Genomic DNA, 26,027 nt, shown 5'->3' with positions numbered 1-26,027 from the left:
TTTTCTCAGCTCAGAGGCAAACTTTGGAAGGAACCTGTTCTCCGAAAGTTCAGTTCTCAAGCTCTCCGAAAGTTCAATTCCCAAGCTTATCAACAAGGAATATGTGACATCCTCTGTTGCTGTTGCCTTCTTCTTGTACTTTGCCTCAATGAAACAATTTGTATTGACTCTCTTCTTACAGATCCTACTGTTAAAATAGTTCTTCAAATGTTCATTGTTCTTCAAATGTTCCACCTGTGCCTGAATTACTTGCTTTTGCTGAAAATAGATTAGAGCCTTATTTACAAAGAGATTCAGAAAATAAACATCTTTTATGAGGTTATGCAAGCTTTAGAAAAGGCGTCTACAGGTGTAAGATCTTTGAGGAGCCAGCTGGGAATATAGATTTTCGTGAAAGTTGGGGAAATCCTGACAAACTATTCAAAACCATTAGAGAAAATATAAGTAAAGTTCCTCCTACGTTACCAATTGAAAATGAAATTGGAATTCACCTTGCCGTCTCTAATTTGTTGATGTATGCTTTGATTCATAGGGCTCATAGATTAATGTGGTGGAACATTCCATCTTTAGTCTGGGGGGAAGGTACGGTAGCTGAATATGTGGTTAAATGAAGAATGTGGTTGGCCATTCCTTCTCAGTACAGAGGAGGAGATGACCCAACCATCAAAGCAATCACTTCAGCAGTCAGACTGGCACCTCAAAGCCCAAGACAAACTCATGCAGCTGGAAGAAGAGCTGGATAACCAAGAAGGGAAAATCCTTCAGTTAGAAGGAGAATTGTGCACACCAGGACTGATTATGAGACTTCATGATCTTGTGTGGGCTCCCATGAACCACTAAATGGATCAGGTTTCTCAGAGCCTGCACACCCCATAGAGCACGATCTCCTTCCCAAAACCATTAAGGTCAAGCATATGCTGAGAAAGCTAAAAGGTTTATATTCTAGTAATACTTCTGATTTTAATATAAACTGTCTAATCTCTGATCTTACAGAAACAAACTATTCTCTTGAATTAATAAAGGAGACTCCTGCTAGACATGGAAATATTTTACTTTGGCTAAATTCTGGGCAAAGGGCACTTCATACTGAAAGAGATGTAAAAGTTAATAAGCCTCCTGGGTTTGAAATGGAACATTTATCATTAACTAAACTTTATTTAAAAAAACTGTTCAAGGCAGGAAGTCTACATAGCAGAGAGTCAAAGCACTATGTTTCATTTAGAGGCAGATTTTTCCAGTGGAAGCAACAGTTCTTTGTCTCCAAACAACATGTGACAAGGTGAAAGCTCCAGTACAACTTGAACTGAGGGTGCAGAACTTAGTTTACAAAGAATGGGTCAAACAATGCCTGTCTCAGGAATGAATCCAGCACAATATCCCTTCGGCCTGAATGGGCCGGACCTAACACCTTATTATTGGAAAACAGAAATGGAGGAATTAAAGAAAATGGGCCTCACTCCTGGCAGTCCGGTTGCTCCCCCACCAATCACAGAAGAAGAGGCCAAGGCATTGAAAAAGAAATTTCTAGAAGAGCAACAACAACGGATAAATGCCAGCAGTGGTTTTCAGTCAAGAAACAGAGCAGATCCTGGCAGAGTTCTGTTGCCGACTTCTCCCGTGTTTGAAAGGCCCACATCGACTTCAGCAAATTTGGCACTGTCAGCAGTAGTAGAGGAAATACGTTCAATGCCAACACCTCCTGCTGGGAAAGTGAAGCTGTCAGATACATTAGGCCAAATACTCCTTGTCCTAATAGGATTGCTGGCTGGGTTTTTCTTGTTGACAAAAACCCTCAAAATAGTAAAGAGACTCAATTGGAGGTGGACTTCTCTCATTTTTCCGAAGGGAGACACACTATGTGCTTCTCAGAGTACTGGGGACCCAGCCACCATGCACTTGTACTGATCTTGCCCATGGACATGCCCATGATTTCCATGGATGTTTCTCAGGCTTTTTATCATCTTCTTTTCAATCCTGCTTCTACTATGCAGTTTGCTGTTTCTCATGGAAAACTGGTGTACTATTATGTTTTTGGAAAGCTTCAATGATATCTGTCTCAGCCCTTTTCTCCTCCATCTCATCTTAACTGTGTTCACAGCTGAACTATCTCACCACTGTAATATTTGGACTTTTGCTTATAGGGATGATTTCCTCCTCTGCCACACAAGCTCTTGTTACCATAACTCAGCCACAGTGTCTGATGTTTTCTTGAAAGCTTTGAAGTGAGAATAAATGTTGGTAAAGGTACTCCATCAGCTGTTGAAGAATTCAAATTCTTAGGACTGCAATTTATAAGGAGAGACAGGGTGATACCTGATGAAAAATGGGTTGAAAGTAAACAGGTTATTAAACAAATTGATTGTAATGAATGTTATTGTTTTAAAATCTTGCAAAGATTAATAGGCCACTTAAGCTTCGTCATTCCTTTTACTACTTATTCTAATCACGTGCTACAACCATTGTATTCTGCTGTAATAAACAAAAATAGGGATATGACTTAGTGCCAGTGTTGGATTGATGGTAGGACCTGATGATCCTGAGAGTGTCTTTCAACCAAAATGATTCTATGATTCTGTGAAAAGGATTTTCAATTATCTGTTCCATATAAGCTTTATTGCATAAAATGTGTTGACAAGGAGTTAGATGGAAATTGCAACCCAAGGAGGCATTCATATTCCTAGGCTTGTGACAGATGGCATGTTGGAAGTTGGAGCCATATCCCATATCATTGCCAGGTTGTCTTCCTTCCATTTTGCAGGACCTGGATTGATAAACATTCAAAAGTTATTGATGGCATTGGTTGCAGTTTCTTTGATCAAACCACTGTCTTTGATCTGTGACTCAACATTTGTTTGCAGACAAAAATTCTGCTCTTTGCCATGGAGATTCACACTTTGGGTCAGGCAAATCTTAGCTCAGGTCAAAGTGTACTGGACTCCTTTAAAGTTTAACCCAGAGGATAGCCCAACACATGGTATACCATCTGGTTGGACTGCATATACTTGCACCCTCCTCAGAAAACCCCTAAAACTACCACAGAAACAGAAATCTGCATATCATCAGAGACCCAAAGACAATCTTGTACTAGTTCAAAAGTTTCTAAAAATAAACAACAATTGAGACAGATAATCCAGTTCAGTCCAGCTGATCCCAGGTGCCATGTTAATCAGACCAACCTAAGCATCCACAGATTTTTGTCCTTTCACTTTTGAATATGTGCAGTACATTTATTTATCTGTTGTGTTCTTTGTACCAGGTCTCCTCCATAGGGCAGCAGCTTTTGAATTGATGTAATAAACTGAAGATTAGGTCTTCTTTTCAGAGTCAAATTGAGGTGGTTTTCAAATAAAGGATTTAAATTGTAACATGTATCTAATTTAACTAACCTGATACTTGCGTTTTTCCATGACCTAAGGAACATAAGGGGAGGTAGGTCAGATGCATTAAGCGTCTTGCTGCCATAGCAGTGGTGCACTGGCCACGGAGGTTGTATCTTTTGTAGTGTCATTATGAAAACTCTGAACCTTGACATCTGTTAAGTGCAGAACTTAGTTTCTAACTTGTGCCTGAAGTTTATCCTTACATTTTATAATTATCTAGAATAAGGATCCAAAAATGGCTCGAGTTGCACTGGAATCTCTGTACAGACTACTGTGGGTTTACATGATCAGAATTAAATGTGAAAGCAACACAGCTACCCAAAGGTAAGATGCTGTATTTGTAATGATAATCAGGCCTTGTAGCGTGGATGCTGCCAGTGAAGAGGTTTTATAGTTCTCGTGAACTCCTTTGAATTGATCGTATTCCTGTTGTGAAATAAAAAACTCAGTTGTGCACAACGAAGTATTCCCTTTTGTGGCACCGTCAGTTATTCTCCCACCCATTAAAATTACTGTATAAAGTGATTCTGCTTTTGAAAGAAATAAAACTCAGTCTTTGCCTGGTTAGATTTAGAAATATTTTTGTAGTGGCATGTCGTTGATTGTTTATTATTACTTATAGTAATGAAATAAAATAATCACATTTAATTGGTAGCAGTGGGTCAGAACAAGATGCCCCATTACATTTTCATTTCAAAAGAAATATATTCTAGTCTTTCTAAATGGGGTAGGATTTCTAACTTAAGTTCCATGGTAGGTGAATGTCTGCAAGGTCCAGAAATCTCTAATGCTTTTTTCCTTCTTTTACAGTCGACTTATTACTATTGTCACAACACTTTTCCCAAAAGGGTCCCGTGGTGTTGTGCCAAGAGATATGCCTCTAAACATCTTTGTGAAGATAATACAGTTTATTGCACAGGTATGGGAGAAACGGGCATATGTCTTTTCACTTAATGAATAACTTGTTTTTCTAATAAAAAATTAACAAACAAGTAAACTTCTGTTTTCTGGTTTTTTGCAACCCCATTGTCAATATCTTTCTTCTAGGGAATGATAAAATTATAGATGGAGCTGGGGCATACTTCTTTTGAACAACAGGTTCTGATTACATTATTCCACTGAAAATGAATAAAAACATATTCACTTCAACTCAAATGTATTTTTGGTCAGGTTTTGGAATTGCCAGCAAGTCAGAAAATGCATTTGTTGACAGGCTCTGACTGTCAGTAAAGTTCAAAATAGTAAGCCACATTTTATCCTGATACCAAATAATTCTGACTGTATGGGACAGGCAGTTGCACAGCTTTTAAAGCAGCAGGTCAGAGGAAAACCACGCTCAGCATGTACTTGATACATTTAGTTTTCATCAGTTCAAATGGGAATTGCTAAAATCAACTAACCTGCAGTGCTGGAAGTTTGATCTCTTTTATTGCTTAAATTCAGAAAACATTCCCATTGAGCAAAGCACTTAAGCACATACTTAAAGTCTTTGAATAGGAATTAATTAAACAGATGCTTAAAAACCTCCATGAACTGCGCCATCTGTGAACAAGCTCCTTTTATATAAAATACTATGTTAGTACCATAATTACCACAGTTTAAATTAAATAATTAAAAGCTTTATTTCCAAAATGGATCATTTTATATTTAAATGCTATAAATTTTTGAATTTGTCAACATACAGCAGTGTTGAAAGCTTAGACCTGACAATATGTTCTGCATGCTTCTGAAAATCTTTCTTTCCATACATTTAAATAAATCCTGATTAAACTGGTTTTCAGCATTCTGTTGCTCTAAAGAAAATAAGTAGCAGAAGTGAGCAGCTTAATGATTTGCAATATTTTTACTATTTTAGGAACGTTTGGATTTTGCAATGAAAGAAATTATCTTTGACTTCCTCTGTGTTGGAAAACCAGCAAAAGCTTTCAGTCTCAACCCCGAGGTATGATGTGCCTCTGCATTTTTTTTTTAGTTAGTATATATCGTATTGTGCTATTATACATTTACTTTCTGGTTACATTCTAAGCATGCTTTCCCCTTTGTCCAGTTTTTAGGTCAAATCTTGAACTTTATTTATTGGTAAAATACATCTATGGACTTTGATCTGTGAAATGTCACATTGTTTATGCCTATCTCATGTTCCCTCAGTGAAGATTATCAAATGTGAGGCAATGCAAATGTATAAAACAAAAATAAGAAGATAAATGAAACTATCGATCACAATATCTCCTTATTGCTTTGCTGTTGTTATATGCAATGCCTTAAACTATTTTAATATAAAAATAAATTTTCTGTGACAATTTCAATGTTTTTCAAAACAGTTTTACTGAAAAAAAGTGCATGATGCAAGAAGAACTGAGGATGATAAAAAAGAAAAAACTCTAATAAAGTATTACCCCTCTGACTGGTAAAGCTGCACTAGCGTTAGTGTCATGAGTCAGCTTCCTAGCACATTCCCCAGAGAAAACAATCAGAAAGTTGAAAAATGTTTAAAAAAAACAGTGGTAAAATAATGAAAAATTCCCTTGAAAATCTTTGCTTATAATTTTGAAACCTTTTTAATTTGAAAATTAAGAATAAACACATGGAAAATAAAAAGTGTTAGTGATCATCTTACAAAATATGTCCATAGTGATCTTGCAGTATTAAACAGTCATATCTATTCACTAAAATGTGAAAATAGGATGAGTTACCTTTATTATATTTGATACAAAAAATATTTGCAGAAGTAAATTAAACTTTTTACTGTCAAAAGCAGCAGAGGTGAAAAGCAAGCTTTACTTTGAGCACAGCTTTCGTCTTTCTTCAGCAGCATAAAGAAAAATGAAAGAGAATCTTGATCAGGCAGCCCCCACCATGTTCTGGGTTGTCACCTGCCGAATTCACTGCAGCTGGTCCTGCAAAGGACGTTGTGTATTAGCATTGCATGAAGCCAAACTCACAGGGCATGGACATAGTCCTTGGCTTCTTGATGAATTAACGCCTGAAATTTTACTGTGTCTCTAACAATGTAAGTCGGAAAACAATGAAAAAATAGGTCTAGTTTTGATGTACGTAGCCTTCAGCACTCTAAAAAAACCCACCCATAATCCATGTAAATGCACCTCTGGGATACTGTAAGTAGGAGAGACTGTGAGGTTTCCTGGGAAATTGAAAACATTTTGGTCTTTCAGTCATTGCAATGCAAGGGCTGCAAGTTTTTCTCTGGTGAATTCCCTGAAGACATTCAGGTCACTTAACCTCATCTTCCTGGTGTTTTCACGTTGCAGTTTCGGCGCTGAGCACCATTCCAGACTTTTAACACAGTGTGGTCAACCCTGGGGCCTTTTGAGACAGTTGTTGATCTTCTTTGATAATGACCATGTAGGACATTAGTGTTTATCTGAAGGTCCAGTTAAAATGTATTGCTAAACTCAAGGTCTAATCCATGTGTTTTGGCCTGAAGAAAAGGAGATAATACACTAATGAAAATACATAGAAATAAAGTAAAGTTTTGAGAGGGGAGTGCAGTGCTCATAGTGCAGATAGGAATTCACGATTTATTTTGTGGACATTTTTTGTAAAATAGATCAGACTAGTCCATGTAGTGAGGATACAGAAAAAAACGCTGGCGAGTACATCCTCAAACTTTCAAAGCAATTGAAGAGTATGAGTAGAATATGATTATTTGATGATGATACTCACTCATCTTTTGAACTTTACAGAGAATGAATATTGGCCTGAGAGCTTTCCTGGTAATTGCTGATAGCTTGCAGCAAAAAGATGGTGAACCTCCAATGCCAGTGACTGGAGCTGTCCTTCCCTCTGGAAACACTCTCAGAGTGAAGAAAACGTATTTGAGCAAAACTCTTACAGAGGAGGAAGCTAAAATGATAGGTCAGTGAGAGAATGGATAATACAGAAACTTGGATACTTGGATACCTGGATACAGAAACTCCCATACCTGAGCAGAATACTTTACCACTGTTACATGTTCAATTGATTTCTTTATTGTAAACATTTACTTTCTTGTTCATTCTAATGGTTTACAATAATGGTTTAGTTTGACAAATACTGCTTTCTTTTCTTTTTTTAATTACTTTCAGGAAAAGTCCTCAGTGGTGCTCCTCAAGTGGTAGCAACCCTGTCTTCTGGGGTTTTAAGTATAAAAGCTGTTAAGTGTTAGCTTCTTCCAGTGCTGAATAGCTGTGTTTATTCATGGATATTCATCTTATCAGAAGCAGTGCCTGTGCTCAGAAAATGTACCAGCTTTGAAAACCAGCAAAGATTCCTTTGATATCCTTATTTTAATTGCAGTATCTCACACCAAATGAAACTTTCTAAGTGGCAGAAAGTTTTAAATGTAAAATAAAGCTGAACTGAAGTGCTTGAGTTAAAAGCACCATTAAGGTAAATGGGCTTCCTTCAAAGTCAATGTAGAAAGAGAATCCTGTGCTGTAGGAAAAGAGCTTCTGTATTGTGCCTTGGTGGTGCCTGTTTTTGCTGGCAAAAAAGCAAATTTGGCTACTCACGTTAGCACTTCATTAAGTCCCCAAAGTTAATGAATGAAACAAAGTTTACCTATTTCTACACTAGTGGTAAAGACTTGTGCTGTTGCTTCATCATTGTAGTAATACCAAGAATATAAGCAATAATTAAGTCTCACTGATGGTGAAATGTACAACAAATACAGTATTTAGTCCTGTCACTAATTCAGTTCATTTTGGTTACTCCTCGTGCATTTGATAATGAACGTTTGCACTATTGAATTCTTATATTTTATTAGCAATTTCTCGTCTATTTTATGATAGAATTTTCTAGTCTCCATGTATAACATGTAAGATTAAGCTAAGTAATTCCTAAATTTTATTTTGCCTTTTACTCTGCCATTAAAAAATTACTGTCATTTTGAAATCCTAAGCTTACGTTGCCTTTATCAAATAAGAAAAGAATCAACTAGAGAGTAGATGGCTAAAAATACATTTTTGAGTGTTAATACATACAATTTAATTAAGAAACTTTCTTTTCCAAAATATATGTCTTTAAATATCCCAAATTATACAAGAATGCATATTATTGCAGGTATGTCATTGTATTATTCTCAAGTAAGAAAAGCTGTGGACAACATTCTCAGACATCTTGACAAGGAAGTGGGGCGGTGCATGATGCTGACCAACATCCAGATGCTTAACAAAGAACCTGAAGACATGATTACGTGAGTGCTGTAGAGCAGTAAATCCCATGAAATATTGAGATGTAATTTCAAAACTTTTTCTCTATTTCTGTCTATCATGAGTCATCAGAGAAACAGCAAAAAACAGAACCTTTTTGCCTAATTAGTATATACTTTGAAAAACTGTTTATGACAAGTTGACTGTACCTCTTTGCATGTTGCAGTGTTTGGAATTGAACCGATGCTCTCGATGTACTCAAAATCACATGTGAATCCTTATGAATATTTAGATGGTAGAAGTTGAAAAACCAGAGTGGAAAACCTGTCAGGCTATGCTCAGTACACTGTTCCAGGGTGTATTTGCATCATTGAACGTCAAAATAAGTGCAACAAATTCTGTAAATCCCTATTAGTGATTTATCTTTCCAAAATCCTATTACTATTCATGCCTGTAATCAAAATCAAATCTTAATTAAAAACCCAAGTTAGTTTGTGGTAAGAGTCTTGGATTTAAGGAGTACCCCACTGGAACAGAATCAAACCGGTACGTCTCAAGCAGTGTGGAACAGCAGCACTTTACACTCTTATCCAGAATTATTAATGAGGGAAGTTTCCTAGAGAGGGCTGTAGTGAGGTGGACATCTGGTAGGCTGTAGAGACACAGAGACATCATTTGACACACAGAGAGCAGAGGTTGCAGAGATCCAGCTGTAAGGAGACCTTGCATTTCTTTCCTGGTAAAGGGGTGGACACAGTTATACTAGAAGAGAAACAACCCCTGGAAAATGGTTTGAGGTATAACAAAGAGGACATTGGTCTCTTCAATTTTTTTTTCCATATATTGTCCAAAAAAAAAAAAAAGACAACTTGCTAAAAATACCCTGAGTGGTAGATAGACTGCAATGACTGACCAAAGTCAACTACCTTTTACAGCTTATATACTCTTTAAGTTTTAATGTCGTTCTTCTGCCCTTGTTTGTTGCTGTCACTCTGCAGATGAGATTGTAAGCTCTTTGTGTCTTAAGCATTGTCTTACTTTATACATTAATATGCCAGTGTTACTATCAGATAATGTTTCATTTTCTTCTTATAGTACTACCCAGTATACTGGTCAGTACTCCCATCTTTCAGAACCATTTTGGATATCCAGGCTTTTGCAAGAGAGGAAGTGAGTTTTGAAACTCACATTTTATCCCCAAGAGATAGTTGGATAGTAAAACCTTGAGAACTTAGATAAGAAGTGTACTTAACCTTAGCTATAAATGTCCTTTCTATGGTTTCTCAACATCACCAAAGTGTTGCTTATTTTTAGAGGCAGGGAACAAATAGACTTAAAAGAGTTTTAGATTTCAGGAAGTCTTATGGTTTGGTAGTCATTTTTGTCAGACATAAAAGATTTTAAAGTTGGAAGATCTAGACATGTAAGTTACTGTGTTTTTCTGTTATACATTATATCCAAATGGGCTGTAACATAATAGATGCACTTGAAAGAAAAAAACACATTAGAACACATTTTAACTTGTTCCTCCAGGGAAAAAAACTTTCTGGAACACTTAATTATTTGTTGATCTAAAATCATGTGAACTCATGAAAACCATCATTAGCTGTTACTATGAGCATTTAAAATGTCCCTTTTAAAAACTTAATTTTGCATGATAAGTGGAAAAGTCTATGTATTGTTTTATGTAATTGCTTATCATTTTATTCACAGAACTTCATGCTTCACTAGAGTTATGTAGTTGGTTTGAGTTCTTATGGGTTTTAATACATAGATAGAACACTACATTTATCTGTATTTTAAAGTTACGGCTTTTGTCATATTTACATATAGTTAATTTTATTATATAAACTGAATATCATAATGATATTTTTAATAACAAATAAAATAATATTCAGAGGGAAGTAGCTAGGCAATGAATAGTCATAATGTTTTAAAGTATACAGATTCTGGAATTTTCTTTGGCAGTGTCAGACGTGCTTTTGTATTTAATGACTGATCCTTGAAGTGTTTATTGTTGAAGTAGTAAATGCCACTCTGAAGAGTCTTACTCAAATCCTGACTAAGGAGCATCCTTTTATCCTCCACTGGGATATGAATTTCAATACTGGTTGTAATTATTTTCAACATCTTGTCAGAATAGAGCATCCATTTCTCTAGCATACAAACCTGTTCTTGCAAGTACTTCAAAGATTTTTGCTGACAATACCTAACTAAAATCTGATACCGCTGGTATGGAAACACGAGCTTCCAGGTGAGGACAGCTGTCCGTGTGTTCATCCAGAGCTCATCCACTTGGATCCTGGCTCAGCTGGAGATGAGGAAAGGGCTTTGTGAACCCCCCCTTGCCAGACGCTTCACGTGCTGCACCTGGTAGCTCAGACAAGCTGGGGGCTGGAACCTTTAGGTTTGGATCTTTTCCTGCGAGTTGTCTGAGCAATTGATAAGCCACAGAAAAGCCACAGATTTTACATTTACAAATAATTGCTCATTTGCCTTCATAACAGTTTCCTTTCAGACTATTATTTTACTTGCCTCCATTTTAAATGCACAAGCTGTTTACCCTTGCCACGAATGGATAATAAGGAATCTCTGCAAAGTTCATTTTCCACTTCAGGTCAAGAAAGACTCATTGGCTTGCCTGCAGATAAAATTACTGATTGCCCTATACTGTTTACAACTACAAAACTACAGTATTTTGCAATAGTTATTAATGCGACTAGTCTTTCCATTAGCAATGATCGTTCAAAGTTTATAACCAAATTCTCTGATCAGATGTTGTATTTTACTGTTTTTCAAGACAGTTGCTGACACCTTCTTTCAAGTTCTGTCTGCTAGGATACAGGTACAATGAGATAGAGAGAATTCATTGTGAAAATACTTTCCCCTCATGGTAAAATTTAAGTCAGTAGATTAAAATTATATAATCATATTATTGTATTAATGTAATACATATCCAAGCTGATAAGTGTATAGAGTGTTAAGAGAAAGAATGGCATTCACTAAAACTGTCTTTACTCTTCAAATTAAGTAAGCCTAGTGTCAGTTTATGCCTTTACTCATTATTTCAGTGAATACTCAGTGTTACTCTATAAATCTTATTTTAGACTTATGAGATGGTATTACAGTCAGGCTTTCTCTGTGACTGAACACAGAAGTACGGTATCCAAATGCAATTTATTCTGTTGGGTGGAGAGGCAGAGAAATGTAATAAGCAGGGCATTGGACTGGTGTGCAGGAAAACTAGGTTCACTTTCTTTTTGTCACTGAATTTCAGTGTGGTGTTTAGTAGCTTACAGTCCTTCTTGGTGTCTCTCCCTTCCCCCCCATTCTTTTGTAGTTCAATTGGAAGCATTAAAACAGGAACAGTCTTTCCCTGCATGTGTGTAGTAGGGTCCCTAAATAGGACCTTGATCTTTTGATTGCTCCAAAGCACATTACAGGCTAATAATTAGTAATATTGTGGGGAAGACTATACAGTTTGAAATGCTGTTATGCTTTGGTTATTTCCTCTGTGCTCAGTCATCAAATAGTAGGTAATCTGCATTCTTAAAAAAAAATATTGGAAACAAATCAGAAAAATAACTGCATCTTCTTTTTCAGTGTAATAACATGTGGTGTGCGGTTTCCAGAGATCTGTGCCCTGTTGAGGGCAACTGTCAGTATCTTCAGTTTTGTTATTTGGGCTTCTTACATATCTGCTATTTGCTGTACACAACTGGTATAATATTGCTGTTGTGTGATGGGGGACACACCAGTTTTTTCCTCATTGCCTCATCCAAAGCTTGCATCATGCAAATGCTGGTCTTGATGAAGGAAGCCTCCTACATTATAATTCCATCTTGATACATTTGCCCGTTCCTCTCAGAGAGAAACAAATGAGTCAGTAATAATTGATTTTTCAAGTACCGAGTAGTTACAATGCATGAAAAATCTCAAAACTGGAACCATTTAATCAATTGAAGCATTTATTCATGTTTCCTTTTTATTTCATTTATAGGGTCTAGCTTTTTGTGCTGATGTTCTTACTAGGCCTCTGGCACTCCATTATGTCCAGCCCTATTCTGAAAGACTGTAGGTGGTTCATTTAACATAGTTACTTGTTCAGCTTAATCAAAATTCTGTTTTAATTTTTCAGTGGTGAAAGAAAACCGAAAATCGATTTGTTCAGAACATGTGTTGCTGCTATTCCTCGATTGCTTCCCGACGGAATGTCAAAACTTGAGTTGATCGACTTGCTGTCAAGGTAAGCTGTTTGAGCATTAAATGACTTCTCAAGGGGAAAAGAATGAAAAACTGCGCCATAGGATGCGTAACCATTTCTTAAACAAAACTATATGCTTATAAGAAGTAATCTGATATTGATGGATAAGACACAGAGGTCCCAGCATCTTTTTACAGGCATTATGTTTATATTATAGACTCATTATTTTATAAGAGAGTAGATAACGTCATCCAGAACTCCCTTCCATCAGTATGTAGGTTACATGATACACTGTTCTTCGTGATATTCACCATTCTTCATGATACTCACCATTTATTGCCTTTTTTAACCATGACAACATTTTAATTAATGGAAAAGAACATCTTTTCTGTGTAGTGCAAACATGTGTAGATACCTGTTTAGTTTTGGTTTATAATTCCCAAATGCCTTTTTGATAAAATAGAGTGTGCTAGATAAGCTATATTTCCAAATATTTTAAAATTTATAAAAAGAAAAGGATAAGTTTAAAATTCATATCCTCCCTGCCTGGGGTCCTTTAAATTTATCCAGGTAGACTTCACTTCACTGGAGAAAACAACTGCTAAAACTGCTTAGGTTTCAGGATGTCAGATCAGTGACTTACTGCAAATGATTATGATAAAGGGTACTGGTCAGTACAGAAAAGTCTGTTACAGTTCAGTTCCTGTGTGCGTTATTGATGTGAGTGGATTATGGTGGTCAATAAAGCCACAGGGCCCTGTCAGTGTATTGCTCTCAGGTAACTGTGACAAAGCAGTCTTGACCACTCTGTTCTTGCTTGTGAAACATCTGAGAAGAATGGCAGGTGTGGGAGTCAGAGGGTTACAGCAACAGCAGGTTTTTTTGCCCTATGAACACCCAACTCCCAGTGATCTGCTAAAACAGTGAAACAATTAATTCTGCAGACACCCAAACAAACCAAAAGTGTAGCCAAGGGAGGCACACTGTGGTGCATGGCCAGCTTGATTTTGTTGTGGTTATATCCTCTGCTATCAGTCACTTGTGGCTCGTTTTAAGTCATTGCATTATCAAATTATACAGATACCATATTAAATAATAACATCAATTCTACATAAGGAAAATGCAAAAGGACATGTTTTCCTTTAATTCAATATTTTAGCTAGCTTTGTATCCTACGTAGTGGCCTTAACTGAGCTGGTAGAAAGCACGTATCCGTTCTGGTCATAGCTCTTCAATCACAGAGTGTTGTCCAGGTCAGTCCCATCACTACTCTTAAGAAAGTTTGGAAACTAATGTGTATTTCTTCACAAACTGGTGCTTCTCTCCTTATGTCTCACAACTATCAATATAACCACTGGTCTATCTTTATGCTATCATCAAACTTCATGCAGAAAAGGTCAGTGTGATTCCTTAGCTGCAACCAGTTTGCAAGCATTTCTTGGGTAATTTCTGTGCTGGAACAATGCAAGCAGTAGGTGTGCTGGGTTATGTGACTCTGACTGTGAGAAGTGAGACATCAAGAGGAGCTGAGGACAGCTTCTCTAGAGCAGCTTCAGAAGCAATTACATGCCCAGGCTTTCCCCAACAAAGGGACCTCTGGGAAGCTGTTCTCACCTCCTACACTCATGCTACAGACTTTTGGAGACATTGATACCATTCTAAACTAGATTCTCAAGTCTAAGCAAATAAAATTTACATAAAAGTGAATGGATACATAATAGGTTGGAATGCAGTTAATGGGCAGATCATGGTTCAGGAGATGTGTAGCATGGTGTTGAAATAATCTTTTGAATGCACACAAAAAAGTGATGTTCCTATGAAAAGACAAACCTTATTTACATGTATAAATGGAAATCAGTTTAAAAGATTTTTGAAAAAGTTATTCTGACTTAGTCAGTACCAAGGATGCCTGTTTTGGAGAACCGTGTTCAAGATGGGGCATTGCAGTTGATGAACAGACTGACCAGAAAACAAGGGAAAGAAAGATCAATGGGTTGAAAGAATTAGGTCTGTTTGGTCTGGGACAGAATGGACTGAAAACGGTCTGCAACAATGTATCTTCAGAGAAGAAAGTAATAAACTGTTGAAGGACTTAATGCCTGGCCTACTCGAAGTCTTCAGACTATCCCAGCACCAGAGCTACTTCTACGATCTCTAGACTGTGCCATGTTTACTTGGGTCCAGATTGACTACTTCTTCCATTTATGCAAAAGTAGTCCCATGAGGTAAGTATTTGCTGTTCTAGGGAACACTGCATTACAATATTGTGTCTTTGCTGGGTCAGAGACTAAAATCAACACAAGGATGAAAAACATTGAAGAGGTGATGTTTCAGCTCCTCTCTGGTTTTGAAAAGAAGTCAAGAAGCTGTTCTGCCAGGGATTTGTGTGGGGATGTTGTTGGGATGGAAAGCTGTTAAATATTTTATTTTCACTAAAGATAAAATAACATATTTGGGTTAATGGGTTCTTTTACTCACAGTTTGGTTTGAATTTTTCATCCTCATGACAGATGTGTCTTTTTGGCAGTTTCCAGAAGGAGTCTGTAACTCAGCAGCTAGACTCTTCCAGGACAGCTGTATTGAAATTATAAGCCATAAAGCAGATGTCAAGTGTATACTGTACCCTTTGCCCTTTCACTGCCCAGTGAAACCATTCATTAAAAATTCCCAAGTAGGTCTTAAATTTAACTGGAACAAATGCAAAAAACCAACATGTACTTGCTTCCTCAAGCTGCCCATCATATCATGGTAATACACAGATGGATTATTATGCTCAACTGGGATTTCATCTCGTTTGATAATGCCATTGCGCAGTGACTTGGGCTTAGAGATGTATGTCTTTTGTATCTTCTTTTCCGTTATTACTTTGTGTCATTGTGAAAGTCATTTCATGGATGACTTAATCCCAGTCTCAGGGGTTTTGCTTATTTTTCTGGTTTTGGCATTCCAGAGAGGAGACAAAAATGGTCCTTTCTTAGCACAACAAAACACCGTGTTTCCAAATTTATGTAGAAAGTCACATGGTTATTAAAGCGTAACAGTTATTTTTGGAGTCGTCTTCACCACGGGTGAAGTTTCACGACAATCGCTTTCCTTTGACTTAATTGAGGTGTCCCCTGCCTCCCAGTTAGGCAGCTGTAATGAACCAAATTCATTATGAGCCACATCTGATCATACACTTCCAACGGAATGGAATTTGGTTCCACTCCATTTGGCTGTTTAGCTTTTCGTTCATAGCCTTCTCTGCATTTCTTTATAATGAGGCCTCGTTTTCAACTATGTAGATTAAATGTAGATAAAGTGCTTTGAAAATAAGTTCTAACACACTACAGAAAATTGCAGTCTCATGAGTAATAAAAACAAAACGCATCATAAAGGCAATGAACCAAAAATTGCAGAACACAGTGATCTGAATTTACTTCATTCTGCCAAGCTACCAACATAGACGTGGTTTGATAAATTTTGTGCCAGAAGAAACTATGCAGAATTTTTATGTTGAAAAGAACTTCAACGCAGGGCAAATACAGAAGGAAATAAGATTTGAAAATGGGATCTGAAATTGCACCATCTTTCAGGACTTTGGGAATGTGCGATATGTTTTTAAAAGTATGGGAGGTTGAGACTGTTTTTCCCATTCCCCCGTACTAAGTTGTTTAAGACATGAAGGAGTTTTTTAATTCAAATGCTGCTTTTTACTTCTTTTGAAGATTTTATCTCGATAACTGTGTTTTGCTTCGTGGCTAAAGATTCATTTTAACTGTTAAGCAGCTGTGGTATCATGAGATTTTGGGGTTTTCTATTGAAAGAAAAAAAAACCACATACATTATGAAATTATGTATTTACCTGTAAGCCTTTTGTTATCATAACTAAGTAGAACTTATTTTATAAGTGTATATAACAGTATACTTGGTTCAGGGAGACAGCAAAGTTACCAAATGATGTACTTTAAATAGACTGTCTTTTAGGAGCGGAACAAAGAGTTCTTTTGGATCCATTAATATGTTCAGGCACTGTCGTAGCAAGGATTACAGTATAAAAACAGGTTAAGGATGTTAATTGTGGTCAGTAATAATGAAACCCTGATACGCATCGTTGTCATTGGGAATTTTCCATCAGTGTCAAGTTACGGAGGAACATATGCTCCTTACCACAATAAATGCTCCTTAGATGTTTATTACCTAACATATACTTTTGCTTACAGGCTATCTATCCATATGGATGATGAACTTCGACACATTGCACAGAATTCTCTTCAGGGTCTACTTGTTGACTTTGTTGACTGGCGAGAGGATGTACTCTTTGGTTTTACTAATTTTCTGCTTCGTGAAGTGAATGATATGCATCATACTCTTCTCGATACTTCACTGAAATTGCTGCTACAGTTGCTTACACAATGGAAGCTTGTAATACACACTCCGGGAAAAGCTTCTGAACAGGCAAAAGCCAGATCTGCAGAGGTATGAAATCAAGAGATCTGTGTCCTAACATTTATACTCATTGAAGGCAGAAATTATGTTCCTTGGTCTTGCTGTGGTTTATGTATTTTGTATTTACTCACCTGAGAAGAATTCATCATGCAAGGTTTTTTAAGGTTATTAGTTCAGCTGTCTTTTGAGGACAGCTATGTTCTTGTGTAATACAGCAGATGTTACTGTTGTTGAGTAACATACGAGAATGCATGTCAAACTGAAATATGCACATCAACAAAAGCGCATAACATGAAATATGTGTATGTAGATGTGGCAGAAGGACGTTTTCCCAGGACTGAAAGTGATTGATAACGCTAGTGGGAACGCTGAGAAGAGTGAAGTGGATCTTCCCTTCCCACAGCCATTCCATTTGATTGATTCAAAAACATAAGAGAACCCTATTGTCTCTGCAGCCTGCTGTCTCCATGTGTTACAACATTCCTGGGAACTGAACAGCTTTGCTCCTGCGCCTCCCGTCTGCCCTGTCCCACAGATATTTTCATTATGAGAGATGATTTTCAGCCTTCTTATCTCCTAATCCAGTCACATTGGAAATGTTTTCCTTTGGGCAAGCATGATTTTGGCTTTATATCACAGAGGAATTTAATTAATAGGTAATAATAGTATTAAAAAAATGTAGAAAAGAGAAATCCTCACATACTTTTTGGTAAATATTGTTAGACTTTACCGATGGAGTCAGGTTCAAGAGGCTAGCTACAAGGATAAGGTGTTGCCTGCTACAAGATCAAAAAAGGACCTGCTATCTGGAGTAGAAAAAGTGCGAAGTCTTCATAGTCTGACTTATCCATTCTTTATTTTAGTGAAGATGAAAGAAAGCAGGTAGTTGAACTGCAAATTAGAGAGAGGGGTTTGGCCAAAGGACTCTGCTCATATATTGGTTTTGTGGAACAAGGTAACTTAAAGCAACAAAACCTGGTTGTCTGAGGGAATGTGGTTAGTCTGCTACTTCAGCATTTATATGGCTTCTGGATTTTGGCTTTTTGTATGTCCTAGTTAAATATAATATTCCTTGGAGACCTGGTTTTCAAACACTATCATTCCATTTCCCCCCTTGCACTGTTCTACAGTTGATACCAAATGGATCCAGCCACAGGATACAGTCTGAAAGAAGCCCCTATTCTAACGTACTACATGCAGTCGAAGGATTTGCACTGGTTCTGCTGTGTAGTTTCCAGGTCGCTACACGTAAACTGGCGGTTTTAATCCTCAGAGAGATCCGTGCTTTATTCCTGGCCCTTGGCCAGGCAGAGGTATGATTTTCCTTTTCTGGAACTTTGAGTTAAAAATTTCCAAAGATAAAACTGCTATTACAGTTGCTTTTAACATAATTGCTGTGCTGTGACAGGAATGCACTTAGTATGCACTTAGTATGCACTTAGTATGCACTGAGCTGACCATTTCTATTTGCCTTAACACTGCAAACCTTTCTGTATGCTCAACAATGTAACATTAATAACATGTGCCCTGTACAGGAATTTGAAGGGAAACATACTACAACTTAATATTTTCTCATGGCATGATGTGAATATAAAAGACACTGTAAAACCTTTTTTTACTGCATGGATCATTTTTGTATTGTGAGGATTATAAGTTTATATTGGAAATTAAACTCATTGCTGTGGCATACCATTTTGTAAAAAAATACAGCATAAAGACTAATCTAAGATTATTCACATACATTTCCCTTGTATAGTAAAGACGTCTAAGCCTTTTTTATGGTTGTAGAAATATGGAGAGTCATGATGTGTGTTGGTGGTCACAGCTCAGTGAGCCATCCAAATGCCTAAGAATGCAAATATGTGTGCTCATGACAAAGGAATGCTTTAATAAACAGTAAGCTAATTTTTCAGTCTTTTGATATCAACTATCCAAAGGCATTTGGGATTTTCTGATACATGCTTTTGTTCGGTAAGCAGCGAGCTGTAGCCACAAATAAACTTCATTTCAAACCACAGCCTGGATTTGGTTCCGAGGTTAATATGAAAATGACAAAATGCACCTATTGATACCAATGATTTTTTTAACCATTTTAGATTCATGTCGTCATTTTTAGGTGGTTCTATTTCATGTTCAAAAAAAAAAAATTAAAAGGGAAATAATTTGGTCAGGATAGCAGTTAACTTGTGTTCTTTGCATCATGCAGGATGATGACAGGCCTATGATTGATGTAATGGATCAACTGAGTTCTTCTATTCTTGAAAGTTTTATTCATGTGGCTGTTTCAGATTCAGTAAGTACTACTTTACTGTTACTGCTAGCATTTACGTAGTGCATAGACATAACAAATATCAGGCATGAAAAACTAAAAATAAAGCTGCTAGAAATCAAATAAATTACACAGCCTCAAGACTGCAACCATCTACCCAAGTGCTCCACGGCTCCACAATGTCCCACACAATCTATTCCATGAAAATAGTCATATTATGGATGTAAAAGATATTACATATAAGAAAAAAATTATAACAAAATTTATAATCAAAACTACCTGGATTCTGGACTTGTGACATGCATCCAAAAGAACTATTGAGCAAGTAATTTCCAGTATCGCCAGGTGCTTGGGGCACTTGGAAGTCACTCGCTGCTGTCATCAGTTCCAGAAGGGAATACACTTTAGATCCCTTGCATGCTCAGATTTGGCCCCACCTGCAAACCTAAGCCTAAGGTCTAGATTAATTCACAGCTGAGGTGGATCTCTGCTTTTGCTCTCTCATGGGCCTGGTGTGTCCAACATGCCACCAGAAGAAGCAGAGATGCAGGAAGCATTTTGAATGGAAAAGCATCAGCAGAAATGTTCCTTATGGCAGCTTGTTTTGCATACGATTTTAGAGATCAGTGCCTATGTCCAGAGAGCAGAAACTATCAGTTCTGGGCCCTTTTCAGCCTGATGAAGTTTAAAGCAACAATCGTTCCTTGCCACGAGAGCCCTTTCCTGGGGTAGGAAGGGGACATTGAACTGGTGAAGTTGGGCCATTGTGCAGCTGAAAACAGGAAAGTTGCAGGGTCAGAAACTGAGCAAGCAAGAGACATTCGGATTGTAGCCCAGGAATTAGGAAATTCAGCTGAAATAACAGCACCTGGGCTTGGATGTTGCAGTTTCTATAGGCAAAGGTTTGGATTTTGTGCTTTAATTCTATGCATTAATGATATAGCAAAGCAAATGTGTTGGCTGCGTGCCTTGTTTCTGACAAGTACAGCAGAGAGTGGTAATTCAGTGATTACTTTTGTAACAGTGGATGTGAGATGCAGGCAACAGTTACATCCTGTTTGAGGTCTGATAAGCAAATAACAAGGATGCCAAAATACATGTGTTTTAAATTTTCATTCCACAAGGTTGTTTTCTTGAGACAAAATTTAAATTACAGTGGAGAAATGGTTTGTTGATATGATGAGAACCCTACTTGCCACTGAGGCAGCAGAATTTAAGGTGGATTAAAACAGCTTACGCACCTGCTTCAGCCTTTGAATTCCCTACCTACATCTTCAAATGCCCTGATGAATTCTGAAGAATATTTATTAATAGCATTGGTATTTACCCTATTGTCATAGCATGTGGGAGTCTTAATCATGGGCTAAGGATCCGTCCGGCTGTTCAGACAATGAACATATGGACAGTTGGTAGCCATTCCAGACTGCAGCCTCTTACAAGAAACAGTGGATGGTTGATGGCAGCAAGAATAGGAAGTAACAATGAGATTATATTGGTCAGAATAATCCATAGTTTTTGTAGCATTTAAGGGCAAGTTATTGTGCCTATCACGGTAAATAGGAGCTTTAAGGAAGAACCAGAAGGGGAATAATACAATAGCTCTTACCAGCATTTGTAAAAAGCTCCTCCTGAGGGGAAAGGGCAATATGATGGCAACCATTAAAGTGTTGGTCTAAAAAATCTAACAGAAGTTGGCCATGGAGTTTGAAAAAAAAGGCAGGTACTGAGGAGGAACATGGCAGGGAATAAATGAGCGTCACAGTGATTTTTTTATCTTTTCTCTCCGTAGACAACGATCCCATTAACACACAGTGTGGATTTGCAGTGGCTCGTGGAGTGGAATGCCGTCCTAGTAAATAGTCATTATGATGTGAAAAGTCCTTCCCATGTCTGGATATTTGCACAGTCTGTTAAAGACCCTTGGGTTCTCTGCCTCTTCAGTTTTCTTAGGCAGGAGAATTTACCAAAACATTGTCCTACAGCTCTCAGCTACGCTTGGCCATACGCTTTCACGAGGCTACAGCTGATAATGCCTCTTGTGGATCCAAAGTAAGTGGCGGCCTGCATTTAATTTTCATTCAAATGGGTTGTGTGATTTTAAAACAAGCCTTTTTTTTTTAGTTTCGTGTTTCAGTGTCAGTCTGTAAGTCCTGCAAGGTGCTACCCAAACATTCAGTTTGGAGTTTAATAGTTGCAACTTGTAAGGTGGAAAACTCTGTTTTTCTGTCGTCATTGATTTTTCCCATGTATCTGGTCATGTAGAATAGCGGCTGGTGGCTACATGGCATGTTTTATTCCCTCTTAAAATATTTTAAGATACTGTGTAATTAAGGCTGGGAAATTATTTTAATAATTTAATTTATTTTAAAATTCTAGTATTCCTGTTAATGCAAAGAAAACAAGTACTGCAAGCAGTGGAGACAACTATGTTACTTTGTGGAGAAACTATCTTATTCTCTGTTTTGGAGTAGCAAAGCCCAGTATTATGAGCCCAGGACACTTGCGTGCTTCAACACCAGAGATCATGGCTACCACGCCTGATGGAACAGTGAACTACGATAATAAGGTGATGCATCCTCTTTCAAACAATTTATTCAATTAGAAGAGTTTTAAGCTGCATCTGCATCCAAAATCTTATACTGTTGAAAGTATTTCAGTTAGGGGAATATTATAATATATGCAAACTGCTTAAGGCACATCATTAACAATTAAAACATCTGTATCAACATGGTATGTCAATAAATATTTGGCAGAAGCCATGACATTTTCAAAATATTACTTTTTTTTTTACCTTTCTGGGTGATGTATTTTCAAAATATAGAAATTCTGGATATATGTGTTGAAGTTAACTTCAATTTGTCATCCCCTTTCTTTCCTTGTAGACCACTCAAATTTGTAAATTTGTAGTAGTATTAAGCAATAAGGCAAATTTCTGAATAAATGTATAACTGTCAGACATGAAGGAATATTATATGAAATACAGCTTCAAGTAGTAGCAACCTGAGAAGAGCAGTAGTTACACAAATGCAATTACTGGAATATTTTAAAGAAATAACAAATTAAAGAAATTACAATAACCTGAATGAAAGCAAAGAGATTTCCCAGATATGTTTATTTGCTAGGCCTTATTGGGACGATTGTGATGTAGCAGACATCCAGTTAGGCCAGTGTATTAATATGCGTAATAGAAAAATCATTTAAGTGTATTTTTTTAATACATATTGATTCTTGGACAATGTTTTTTTGTTAAGATAAAAATGTATTTACTTAATATTGATAATCCTGACAATTAAACATCAATGATTTCTTAATTTATTTTAGGCTATTGGAACTCCATCTGTTGGAGTCTTACTAAAGCAGCTAGTGCCTTTGATGAGACTTGAAAGCATAGAAATAACAGAATCACTTGTATTAGGATTTGGAAGAACAAATTCACTTGTTTTCAGGTATTTCCTCACTTATTCTCAATTATTTGCCTTTTATTCAAATGCATTATTTTTGCTGTAATTTAAATATACTCAAATTTTTATTTGCACTTTAGACATTTTTATGTATTGAATAAAATATTTGTGCTTTTCAGAGAAGATTAGATTTTGTTTACAAAGTTGTTTTTTTTTAATTTAGAGAATTAGTGGAAGAACTTCACCCACTTATGAAAGAAGCCCTAGAAAGAAGACCAGAGGTTAGTTGTGGAAATTAAATGTACTAGTTTGTCTAAACAGCAAAATAAATTTTGAAGTAATGATTTTGTCTCTTTGAAATACAAAGGTGTTCTTTTGTACTAAGTAGCAAGTTAAGCTTTGTCTGCAACAAGAATTTTATTACTTGTGTATACAAACATAAAATAATACCATTAGAACTTAGTTTGGTTTGAATTCTATCAGTGATACAAAATATACAAGTACAATATAGAAATCCATTCTGAGGAAAAATTCCCAATCAAATAGGGAACTTGGATATAGTGGAAATCCACTTTCAATATCTGGGAAAAGTAATTTGTAATATAGCTGGGCTTCAAACACATTTTGCAGCGGTGTTCAGATGTGCTTTTTATTTGCAGAATAGGCAGGGTCATCTGTTTCTGTTTCAACTCTATTTGTTCGTTAAAAATACAGCAGGTTAACCAGCAAATTCATCAATATTTTCACTTTCATTTTAGTACTGTCCTTTTTCATAATAGAAAGGAGTGCTGGAAAATATCCGAACAGATCATCAAGTCCCTCCAAGGGAGAATGAATTAGTCTCCTGTCATTCCTGAAAGACATTTTCTAAATTGTTCTTAAAATCCTCTGGTGACAGATTCTGTAGCCTCACTGAGCGGTTTAGTCCTAGGACGTGTCTGTGCTGCTGAACGGGAGAGCCATGGGCAGAGCTCGAGTGTTGGACTCGAGTTGCCGTTCTGCTGGATTTTCCCTCCCTGGGTCAGTTTTGGACCATTTCAGCTGGCTCCCAAAACCTGACGGAAACCTAAGGTGGCTCTTGAGGTAGCTCACTCCCAGGAACGAGCACCAGAAGGCACCGAGCCACCAGACACAGTCCCCCAAACTATCCCAGCTGCTTTTGCTCTGCTGTGCTTCCCTCATCCCCCACCTCCCCGTGGGCAGCAGCCTAAGGGCCAGGTGACAAAGCCACTGCTGTGGCTGCAGCACAGCCCGCAGGTGTGAGCAGACAGTTTGTAGTAAGAAAACACACAGTGATGATGCCCTGGGCCAGAGAAGCATTGAATGAGTCCTGCTGGGCAACATGGGCATGGGCAGCTTTCCTGAGGTCTTCTGGAGCGGTGCGAATGCGAGGCAGCCTGTGCCACTTGCCTTTAGAGCCATCAACAGTCCCCATCTGTTTATGAGTGTAGACACAGCTGTTGTGTCCATGGAGTTCTGCTGTTGTTGCATTAATATTCTCTTCAGGCTTCTTTACCTGATTCTCAAGCAATTTTAAATTGTGTTCACTGCTCAGTCCTCCACAGCACTTTCAATAAGGTATCCTCATGGTGACCTGGTGTGTTCTCCCCATCTGCCAAGACATAGTCTTCAACGCAGAAGCCATGCGGAGAAGGGTGGTCAGGAAGAAGCTGAAATATTAATAGGTGGAGAGAGGCTCTCAGCTATGTCCAATATGCAAACAAGCAAAAATTAATTATCTCAGTGGGCATTTAATTCACATTAAGTTTTACATGGACAATTCTTAATAATTCTGTCTCTGGCAAATGCCCACTACCATTTCCACTCTGTGTTGCTTCACACCTCAATTCACTTCTGTGCTTCCATCCCTAGGAAGTCATTGATTTGAAAGTCACTTGTTTTGATACTGGGCAGAAGTGGATTAATACATCTTGGTGCATCCACTTCCTTCTGTATTTCTCCCTGTGTGCCATTGAAGACAGGCTTGAAAGGCCTTTTTTGGAGACAAACATATCCAGTCTGCCCTCAGGAAAGGAATCACGAGAATGCAGAGGTTTACAATGTACTCTAAGAGCAAATTCAACACATGGAAATTTCAGTAGAGGAACAAGAGACTGCAGTGTTAATTCCTGTATTGCTCCTGATATGTAGAACTGGGACACCTTCCTGCAAGCAGTGCCACCAGTAAACCCAGGAGTGACTGCATGGGTCGTGTAGCTGTAGAGAATGTGCCAGGCCTCCCTGTCAACATACAGTTATCCAACACATGAGAAATAATATCCTTGAACTGACATATGCTATGACTAGAAAGAGAATTACTAGCATGGCCAAGAACGGCAGGGGCAAACCAAAATGGACATTGCACAAGATCTGCCATGTGGGCACTGGCACAGAGCTGGCCAGATCGCTTCTGGCACTGCTGCAGGAGGCAGCTCAGCCTCTTAAATAGTGTCTTACAATAAAACTGCATTTGCTCTCTACATGTGCTTCCTGGGACCTCTAAGGTGTAGAGGAAAAAAAAAAAACAGGGCTCTAAATATGACAAATAAAATGGCATAATGATTTGAATATAACCTTTGGCTAGGATGCTGCAAAATGCCAGTTCTGGGTGAGAAAGTATAATTTTCTTTTCCTACGTATCTGCTACTGGACATTGACAGAGTACTAGGTGATGTAAGCCTTTGATCTGACTCAGTATTGCCATTCTTATGTTCTCGAGAGGAAAATTTGAGCTTTGTCTAAGCTTTTCTTGTTCTGGCAGCAAATTTCTATGAGTGCAATAGCAGCTTTTTGACCTCGTATTTTTTGCTTAGTGGAGATGCAGCAAACAAAGAAACAAGTCAGTTTAGCCATTCAGCAAAGAACAGGCCTTTTTGCATTCACATCTTTCAAGGCAACAATAAAGACAGAAAGCACAGCTTTCTAGAAGATAATGAGATAATGAACCAGTTAACAGCAGTGCAGTCTTTTTCTTTGGGAGGTGTGTGTTAACTGTGTGTACAGCCACTGCAGTCAACACATCCAGGAGTGCAGCAGAGCGGTGTCTGCCAGGAGCTAACTTGAATATGGGTGATCATGTAGCCGCAGCATTGACAGGTTCAAGAATGGCTAATCACTGAAGTATTTTCCTGGGGTCTGGGTATCTGTTCTGCACTGCACAATGCTTCCAGCACCCGAACTAGCTGGTGTTAAGCT

At 37.6% G+C, this 26,027-nt stretch overlaps 1 protein-coding gene across 8 annotated transcripts in view; it reads left to right on the top strand.

Moving 5' to 3' along the window:
- The window catches only part of FRY (FRY microtubule binding protein), a 233,346-nt gene that overhangs the window by 131,628 nt on the left and 75,691 nt on the right, over window positions 1–26,027 (top strand). For all 8 annotated transcript variants that reach the window (XM_082054462.1, XM_082054461.1, XM_082054463.1 and 5 more), the window contains 13 exons: window positions 3,601–3,704; window positions 4,191–4,299; window positions 5,236–5,322; window positions 7,085–7,256; window positions 8,442–8,574; window positions 12,669–12,776; window positions 16,937–17,192; window positions 18,293–18,475; window positions 19,369–19,455; window positions 21,221–21,480; window positions 21,808–21,997; window positions 22,753–22,877; window positions 23,056–23,113. In XM_082054462.1, the coding sequence (XP_081910588.1) occupies window positions 3,601–3,704; window positions 4,191–4,299; window positions 5,236–5,322; window positions 7,085–7,256; window positions 8,442–8,574; window positions 12,669–12,776; window positions 16,937–17,192; window positions 18,293–18,475; window positions 19,369–19,455; window positions 21,221–21,480; window positions 21,808–21,997; window positions 22,753–22,877; window positions 23,056–23,113 (1,872 nt within the window). The remainder of the gene's footprint in view (window positions 1–3,600; window positions 3,705–4,190; window positions 4,300–5,235; window positions 5,323–7,084; window positions 7,257–8,441; window positions 8,575–12,668; window positions 12,777–16,936; window positions 17,193–18,292; window positions 18,476–19,368; window positions 19,456–21,220; window positions 21,481–21,807; window positions 21,998–22,752; window positions 22,878–23,055; window positions 23,114–26,027) is intronic.

This window comes from Streptopelia decaocto, assembly GCF_964273445.1.
Source record: "Streptopelia decaocto genome assembly, chromosome: 1".
In the NCBI taxonomy this organism is placed as follows: domain Eukaryota; kingdom Metazoa; phylum Chordata; class Aves; order Columbiformes; family Columbidae; genus Streptopelia; species Streptopelia decaocto.
The sequence above is the reverse complement of the archived record's forward strand: the minus strand, read 5'-3'. Positions and strand labels throughout refer to the sequence as shown.